Source organism: Sturnira hondurensis, unplaced genomic scaffold, assembly GCF_014824575.4.
Source record: "Sturnira hondurensis isolate 20B ecotype Veracruz unplaced genomic scaffold, ASM1482457v3 Scaffold0006413, whole genome shotgun sequence".
Classification (NCBI taxonomy): domain Eukaryota; kingdom Metazoa; phylum Chordata; class Mammalia; order Chiroptera; family Phyllostomidae; genus Sturnira; species Sturnira hondurensis.
The window spans coordinates 20,834,723-20,844,278 of record NW_028079044.1 but is presented as its reverse complement, the minus strand read 5'-3'; the positions used below and the strand labels follow the sequence as shown (position 1 = coordinate 20,844,278).

The window sequence follows — 9,556 nt, the reverse complement described above, 5'->3', positions numbered from 1 at the left end:
ATATGTTATCTCACTGGAACCACTGACAACCTAATGAGGGAGGTAATATTGGTACCCCCGTGCTGTAGATAGGAAGCTGTGTTACAGATAGGTCATGTCATTTGCACAGTCACCCAGTTAGTAATGGCCAAGCTGTGCTTTTCCCCAAGTGCCCTTATGTGTGATTACTCTATCAACTAGTGTGCTGTCTTGCCTAGTGATCAAAACGTTTACGGGAATTACCATGAATTCTGCCTACTTAAATAGATATGCTCAGAGAAGAAGAGGCTGTGAGGCCCGAGGGAAAGAAATTGGCCACTGTAAGACTGTGTGAAACCACACATGTCTCTGAAGGCTCTACATTCTTTCCTGATATGCTACTAATATGTCTATATTGAAAAAGCTCCATGGATTATTCCAGAACGAGTAAACTTCTTTGCCATCACCTTCTCAGTGCCTCTTCCACACATTCCCATTACACACTTTGAGAAAACCACTGGTATTTCTGGTTTGGGACTTGGATATATTAGGCAAAGTGTTGAAGAAGTTGTCTGTTTGATGGATTTAGGTGAGTTTCTTCTGGTTAACTTAAGTTGTAAGCTGGTCTGGGTTCTCTGAGTTAGATCCTGCTCTTAAATATGCTTAAACATGTTAGGGTTGAGCAGAACTGGGCAGAACAGTGCTGAATTGATGTTGTGTTTAGCCTTGTGCTAGTTTTGAGTTGTCTGATATGGTCTTCCATTGGGTGTTTGTAAACCCTGGGTTCGTCAGTTCCTTGGACTGTACTGGTCAATTCTATCTATCGTCTGAGTTCTGGTTTGGATTGGCCTGGTCTCTGTTTTAGATGAAACAAATGTTTTGTTCTCATGGCTTTTCCTTGTGAGGATTTGGGTTGGATTATTTTCAGATATGCTGGTATGAATTATAGATTATCCTCTTGTCTGAGTTTTTGTAGGAACATGTTCTTCATAAGGCTTACTGTGTTAGGCTTTTAGCTTGGGTTACACTCTAGCTGGACTGGGCTAAAAGGGGATTGGTGATTAAACTTCATACTAAAATGGATTGAGTTGAGCTGAGTTGTGAGCCAGATTAAACAGAATCTATCTTTTGGCTAAAGTGAACTTATATATGAAATTGACTCATTTTTTTCCAGGGCTCTGAATTGATCAGAGTTGGGTTGGAGCTGTTAAGTGGGTTTTATCTCTGCATTTGGGTGGCTGTTAATAGGGTTTGGGGGTAGGTTTTTAGAACACCCTAAATTGAAACAAAGAATGGGCTGGGTTTGGGATAGGGTTATTAATAAGATGTTGGGTTCAACCAGGCTTTAATTGCTTCTTGGCTAAAGTTGTGAATGACCTAGCCTGTTGAATGCCATAAAAGTATCTTGCTCTAAACTACGGTTCTGCCCCTGGACTTAAAGTTATTACTAATACCTCTGCTTTTCCTATGACCAAAAGCCATTATTGACATGATTCACATTCTTTACAAACTCTGTTGTTCCAAATGATAAGTTGTTTCTGGGAATGCTTTCTTCACTTCTTGCAAATGGTGGTTGTATGGAGGACAATCACGAAGGAAATCCCTTACCAGTAAAAATATACTATTTTTTACTAAGTGATGATTTGCCTTAGGAGGCTATGGGGTACCACCATGGCTCAAGGCTCAGTGGGACCTCCAAGAAGTTGGCAAACACTGGACCTGTTTGATTGACACAAAATTTGGTGGAAAGTGTCAGATATATTCATATTGTGGACAAGTATTTCTATATAAAATTTTCCCAAGTTTTCTTGGGTATCTGTGTTATCTGGGGCATTTTCCCAAAACTTTGCCAAGAACCCAAATAGTGTTTCAGTGCCCAATGAAATTGTTGGAAGAATAGATGGTTAATGTTATCAGGACAGTAAACTTTTTTGACAACTTGACAAAAGGGGCTCAGTCACATGCGTTGGGGGGGGGCAAATAAAGGAGAGTGAGTCACTGGCAGCTAGTAGGGCAGGTGGAAGAGTAACTAGGGTGCAAGACTAAAGTATTAAGACAATCAGTCTAGTAGAACAAATTCTCCAATCTTTTGGAAAGCAGAGAACTTGAAGTTCCTGGCATCTTTAGATACCTTGGGATCCTTCCTTGTGGCCTATTAAACATGTACAAGTTACCCCCTTATCCCTCTCTCTTCTTCAAAGAGGAGCTCCCCTCCCCAGTAACCCAGCACAGTCTAACATCCCCTTGTACTACTCCACTGTGATGCTCCATGGTATTACAGTGACACTTGTGTCATATCAGTGGGGTGTTCTCAGGGCTCATCCTCTTCACTTCCACAGCATGTGGCACTGTTCACTGCTTCTTCCCTGCCTTGATTCCAGGTTACCATTCAAACACTTCCACATGTGTATTTAGTTTGATTTGTGCTTCTCCAATCCCAGAAATATCTTTCCATAGCCCCAACATTACCATTTATATTGTTCTTCCACTGACTTGAGTTTGAGAGGCAGAGAAGTTTCTTCCCAAACTCATATAGCTATGTGTATGGACCTTGGGAAGTCCAAATAATCTCCCCTAGATCACTGATGTCCTTGGAAGGATTAGGAGCCCAGACACCCTCAGTCCAACCAGAGCACTGAGGGATCCCTTGAGAAGATGGTAACATTCGAATAGGGGGATTTTGGTACATGCATATCTTTGAGTTGTAAAATTAGTCTGGGAAATGCAAGCAGGAACCCATTGAAGACTCTTCTTCAGTCCTTTCCCACCCTCAAGTGACTGATCCACTTCTCCCCTTTCCCTACATGCATTAATTAATTATAAGGCTGCTATATTCCAACAACTAAATAAAAATATTTCCAATTCAAAGCACCTGATAATAGCTCCTTTCACAGAACCAACATGTTCTGTGAAAAGCTCCTGCTGAACCAACATGTTAAGATCACATCAGGGGCTACATATACCCCTGTTATAAACTCTGGATACCATTTTTTAAAATTCAAACTTCCTTCAGAATAACCATATCTCCATAGCTCAATGTCAAGTTCACGTCACAGACATGTTTGGAGGATACTTTCTCATAGTGAGCGAGGCTAGCACAAAAACCTCTAATCAGAAGAAGTGCCTGGGATGGATTTCTCTGAGCTACAGGGAGAGGAGGGTGGAGCCGATTTAAGAGCTACAGAATGGCCAGCTTGTATTAATAGATCTCTTTCCAGAAGTCGGAGGCAACTGGGATAGTGACGTGTCTGAATCCCTGCAGTTGCCCCTCTGTTCCCTAAAGGATCATCTTTGTCCCAGGGGTGCCTTTTCCACTTTCTCCCCTTCCTTGTAAATTTGTTTCACATTGGATTTCCTTCCCCCTCTGGGAGCTGTGCTCTGACCTCTCTTTAATAATGGCTTCTCTACGGGATGTAAAGTTCAGTATAGGAAATGTAGTCAACAATGTTGTAACAACTACACATGGAGCCAAGTGAATAGTTGAATTATCTGGGGGACCACTTTGTAAATTATGTAATTGCCTAATCACTATGCTGTGAGTAATATAAAATAATACTGAATGCCAACTGTAACTGAAAAATAAAGTTTAAAAAATAAAAAAATTAATAATTGTTTCTCTGTTTTTGGAGGGCTCTATTGGGACACTTCCGATTCCCTTCCACACTAACTTTCTAAATGACTTTGTCTGCAAATCTCTGAGACATTTCTCTGTCACTCAAACTCAAAAAGACTTAAGGGGTCTCTAGGGAATGAGGATGAGAGAGAAGGCATTCTTACTGGCTCCCCAACTCTTCCTGTCCCCCAAACCTCTCTCTACATTCAAGCCTGTCCCTATTTCTTGCCAATCCTGTCACTCACAAATATTCTCTCCATTACATTCTTCAATCTCACATTCCTCCCCTTTAAAATCCCCCCTGGTTTTTCTGTTTTCATTTACCCATTTAATTTCTATAGATCTTCCCAATTTCTTTCTCAACATATAACTGCAAAGGGACCGGGATGGATTTTCAACATTTTGAAGATGAAGAAGGTAAGAAAGAGAAAGACTTGGGCAGGTTAGAATATTTTAATCTCTCCCTAATGCTTTTTTAGAGCAGTAATTCCAAAGTATGAATATCAATAGGGGTTATTTGAAAAGAACAGTTTCATGGTCAAGTAGGTCTGACAAATACAACCAGGCAAATTTTTTTCTTTAAAAAAATCCTCAAAGCTTCAACATGATAATAAGTATTTACTCACTAGCTGTTACTGCATAGTAAATTACTCCCCAAATTAGAGGCCTAAAACATTAATAAACATTTATTATCTCATAATTCTGTGTGTTAGGAAGCTGAGAATGGCTTAGCTGAGTGGTTCTGGCTTGGGGTTTCTCCTGAGGCTGCAGTCAGGATGTTGGCCAGGGCTGCAGTCATCTGAAAGCTTGTCTGGGGCTGGAGACTAATCTGCTTCCCTGACTAATTCGTTCACATGGCTGGCAAATTGATGCTGGCTGTCAGCAGGGGATCTCAGTTTCTTGCCCCAGGGACTTTCTCCAAAGGGCTATTTGAATGACCTCAGGACATGGCAGTGGACCTCCTGATGAAAGTGATCCAAGAAAGCAAGGAGGGAATCACAATATATTTCATGACCTAACCTCAGAAGTCACACAACTTCATTTCTGCCATATATTATAAATTACACACAGATCAATCTTATGCAGTGTATGTGAATATTAGGCAATAAGAAATATTAAAATAGTTTTGGAGGGAGGCTAGTGCAATGCATTATGAATCTCCAAAATTTACTTGACAACAAAATTATTGTTTAATGGATTATTCCAAGACAGTGGGATTGAGTGATAGACAAAGTGGGGAAAACCACCATGAACAGTCACATTAGGGAATGAGGATTTTAGAGGGTCACAGTGGAGGGGAAGATGTGTGCCTGGAGAAATAATCCTGGAAAATGAAGCCTGGCTATGCCTTGAGGACTCCCAGAGTGAAAAGCATATGAAGCTAAAACTGAGTTCTCACCTGCAGCTGGGGCTCACGGGCAACTCTGAAGAGGATCCCTCACTTTAGAAAGACTAACAAAAGACTTCCCTGCCCATCCCAAACTGTTTGAAAGGTCCATATACTTGTAAGCTGTTTATTCCTCTGTCCTACATCAAAGGTAGGGTGAAAAAAGTCAAAGTTCTCAGGCTGAAAAGCGCTACCAGGCTACCACAGAATCTCTAAAGTCTGGAGATGGAGCTAATGCAGAATGCTCAGTCTTTCCACGAAGGGAGGGAGCAGGCTTCTCTGTGGAACAGTTTGTGCTGTTCTCAGCCACATGGCCGGACCCCAGCAGTCTCCTTTATGATCTGCGCTAAGAGTACAGTAAAGTCACTGGGATGATTCGGATCTCGAAGGCCCTGTTCTTCTCCGCTTAATTTGCAACAATGGCTTCTTTGCAAAGGTCCTAGTCTGGGGTGGGTGCTGCCTTGGTTGCAGGAAATAAGTTCTCATCAAATGCTCGCAGTGAACCTATCAGCAGACGTAGGATAGGAAAGGAAAGGACAGGGATAAAGAGGCTAGATCATGAGGAAGAATTAAAAATGAGGAACACGTAATGGACGGGGAGGGGAGGATGGGGGAGGGAAGGTGCGTGAGAAAAAAGAAGAAAACCTGCACGGTTCTACTCCCGCGAACGCCGAAGGGCGCTTTCATGGTCTTGGGCCACAAGGTGGCACCCTTTGGACTGTCTTCCCCTATCAAAATAAGAAAAGGGGTAGAGAGGAGGGAGTAAAGGCAAAGCACTCCCCCAACCAAGAACAATTTGAAAACCCACCCCATAATATTTAAAACCTGGGACAAAGAACAGTCTGGGCGGAACTGCTTCAATTGCGAAACCTCAGCGCAGCCTCGGGAGCGGCAGGCGGGCCCGGGTCCGAAGCAGCTCCTTTTTAAAAAGCGGAGTACAGTATTGGGATTCTTGAAACCTGAAACCCAGAAACAGAATCGAAGCGGAAACCAGAAGGAAAACCTTGAACTCCTCCAGACAATTGCTTCCGGGGAGTTTCAGGAGAGTGAGGGGGAATAAAGGGCCCGAGAGGAGGGCCCCACGGATGGCGCGTCCCTGAGGGTCCTGGCGACTTCGAGGAGCGTGGGAAGGAGAGGACCCTACTCTCTCCCTGGGCTGCAGGTCATGGCCACCGTGGAGCCGAAAGCCCGCGGCATTGGCTTCAAGTGTCTCTCTTTAGCCACTTTTGTGCTCATCTGTGCCGGGCATGGGGGACGCAGGGAGGAAGGGGATCCAGCCTGCTACGGGGGATTTGACCTGTACTTCATTTTGGACAAGTAAGTGCCATAAGTTGTCCCGCACTAGGTTGAGCTGATGATGCTTTCTCCCCAGGCTGGGCTTGTTGGCAGGGCGGCTTTGGGACAGGCTCGCCTGTCCAGGGATCCAGCCGCCGCCGCAGCGCTGCGCCTTTGTCAGGGGAGCGCGCCTCGCATCTTCTGCTGCTGGAGCCCGCAGGGGAGGCGTCCCTCCTTGTTCTGGAGACACACTGCTTTTCTACCTTGCTTTCTGTGACTGAGGGGCGTGCAAGGGAGTGTGAGGATGCTGTTGACCTACTAGGTTTCTGTGAAGCCTTCTCATTTGCTGTAGAAACCTTAGTGAGAAAAGCTTGCTTAGGAGAGGCAGAACTTTCGAGCCCGTCTAAAGAGGGGCGGGCTGTTTAAAGTCTGTCGGCTCCTTTTAAATAACTGTCCAATTTAATGTATTACCTTTGTTCCTAATAATGTAATGCATGCTGACTGGGCAGTTGGTGGAAAAGTATGTGAATTTCTCAGTCTCCGCATTATGGAGATTTAGGCTGGGGAATACTTTGTCGTGGGGCCAACCTGTGCATTGTAGGGTGTTTAGCAGCATCCCTGGTCTCTAACCCTCCGTCGCCAAGTGGAGATGCCAGAACCACCCCTCCTCCATCCTCCCTCGTCCCTCCTCCTCCCTCCGCCCCCAGTCCCAAAGTGGGAAACAACCAAAAATGTCTCCAGACTTTGCCAAAAGTCCTCCGCGTGTAAAAAGCAGTGCCTGGGCTTGAGAAGCCCTGATGCAGGCGAATTCAAGGTCTTGGCGATTTGACTGGTAGGCTACCAGGGAGGTGCAGGAGCCCTGGTTTCCTTACGACTTTGGAAACTGTTCAGACTCCCAGACTGGGCCCAAGGGAGAGCTGAATCTGACCCATTAAACTTCCCAAATCCCCTTAGATTTGCCAAGCCGCAGCCATTCAAGGAATCCCCATGCTATCTACCAAAAAACAACTTCAACAATAAAAAGCCCCTCAGACAAGATGCATGCTCCTTGAAATTGTGTGAGCTCCCCAGCGCCAGGAGAGGCGCTTGCTGGTACAGTGGAGAGGAGATGAATTTCACAGACTGGAAAGTATTTGGGAATTGGAAAAAGGAGTCCTGCAAAATAAGCTGGCCAGCTAGAAACCAAATGTGCTTTGCAGTTGCCCCTAGAGTTTGATTTTTCCGTAAAGTCTGTTTTGAACTCCAGATTCTTTGGATGAAAAGTGAGATCTTTCTTGCAGATTTATGAGAAGGTGGATACTGAAAATACACTCCAATGCTAAGAAATGGGATTTCTTTTGTTACTTCTGGTGGCTAGAGCGCCAGTTCACAGATAAAGAAACTGTATTGAAAATAGTCAGAGATGTCTATCATTGCGTTTAAAAAAAATTTTTTTAAGCCGGTTCAGAAGAGTGTACAAGAAACCTTGAAATAATGAACAGAATCACCACGTCCCTGAATGGCGTGACTCCATAAGTAACAGATGACCAATTCTCTCCGAACCAGTTTCTAAATTAAATTCAACTTTTCAATCAAAGTTCTGGAAGAATTTATTTTGGTGCTGAATTTAACGAATGATTCTAGGTTTATCTTGGAGGGGGAAAATAGGCAAAGGAGTTAAAACATTTTTGGAAAAGAATAATAAAGAAATACTTATATCTCCAAACACTAAAATGCATTATAAAGGAAATGAATAAAAAACAGGATGGTAAAGGTCAAAGAACAGAGAAGAAAATCAAGAAATGGCTCCAAGGATGTGTAAGCATCTAGTGGGAGTTCAAGTCAGTGGGGAATTAACTTCTTGTTTCAAAAAAGTGGCTCTTGGACAGATGGTTGATAACATGGGAAAAGAAAAGGGCTTATTTACACTTGACACCACACACCGGAATGAATTCCAGGACTGGAAAATTTAAGTGTTTAAAATGAAATGGTGAAAGAACTAGAAGAAATTTTAGATGAATATTACTGTACTCTTCGTTTTGGAGCTTTTAAAACAGCAGAAACAATAGAGAAAACTACAATAAGATTTAAATATATTAAAATTTTAAATTTCTATAAGTGAAAAATGTCATAAATAAAAGATAACAAGTTACCATAACTGTTGAAATGCACATTACTCCTTAAATAGATATAAAAAGCAGTTTTTAAAATATCATCCCAATAGGAAATAGGCTTACTTTATAAATAATTTACCAAAAATATATGTATCACAGTCAATAAATGAATTTAAAGTTTAACTTAATTAGTAAAAAAATGAAAAATCAAGATGCAATTTGTATTAAGCTGGGGAAGATTTTTAACCAATTGCAATATTTAGTATTGGCGAACTTGTAAGAGGTAGGCACAGTCATATTTTACCAAGGAAAACATAAACTCAGGCCGTCTTTCTGGACTTGTGCCGTGCAATGGAACTGTCTCTGATGCTTGAAATGTTCTTTATCTGTGCTGTCCAGTATGGTAGCCACTAACCGTCTGAGGCTATTGAGCACTTGAAATGTAATTAGTGTGATTGTGGAAGTAAACTTTTTATTTTAAGTTTAATTAACTTAAATTTAAATAGCCACAGACGGTTACCATAATGGATAGCGAAGACAATAAGATAATTTAGTAACATGTATTAAATGCTTTTTAAAAATGGGTTTCTACTTTTCTACCCTACAGGTCTATGTGCTAAAGAAAAAAGTTCAAGAGAGTCACACAGAAGTGCCTGTGTGTATGTTCATGGTAGTGCTATTTATAAATGATGCTGAAAATTAACTGAAGGTCCAACAGCAGGGGGTGTATTAAGTGAGGCATGATAAGTATCTATTAAATATGCATACTATGTATGTTTGTGAGATAGTTTAAGAAAAATATTTAATGCTCATAATATACCCTTAGGTGAAAATATACTTACCAGACATATGCATTAGGTTTCTACCTTTGAAAAAAGCTAAACAAACACATGTGTGTATTTACCCAATATGTGATAGTATTTCTCTTTAGATTTTTGAATTGTTTTTATGTTTTTCTGAATTTTCAGAATTTTCTACAAATAAACATGTTACTTTTATAGTCAGCAAAAATAAGTTACTTTGAATGTTTAAAAAATCGTTTCAAGTATGAGGAGGATTCTAACTAGCACACTGAGCCTATCGCCAGTATAGAGGATGCTGCTTTTGTATTTAATCCTGGAGTAAATTTCTCAGTGCGCCATAGGATCCTTTGCAGTCCATCGTGGAACCAAAAGTGCTTTGAGAAACAAATGGTGGGGAGACACTGACGGGCACCTACTTTACATTTCT

At 41.9% G+C, this 9,556-nt stretch overlaps 1 protein-coding gene across 1 annotated transcript in view; it reads left to right on the top strand.

Annotated features, from left to right (window-relative positions):
* Nucleotides 1-5,758: 5,758 nt before the first annotated feature.
* ANTXR1 (ANTXR cell adhesion molecule 1) overlaps nucleotides 5,759-9,556 on the top strand; it is a 235,364-nt gene continuing 231,566 nt past the window's right edge. The window contains exon 1 of the mRNA XM_037048197.1: nucleotides 5,759-6,275. Coding sequence (XP_036904092.1) covers nucleotides 6,124-6,275 — 152 coding nt within the window. The 5' untranslated portion in view covers nucleotides 5,759-6,123. The remainder of the gene's footprint in view (nucleotides 6,276-9,556) is intronic.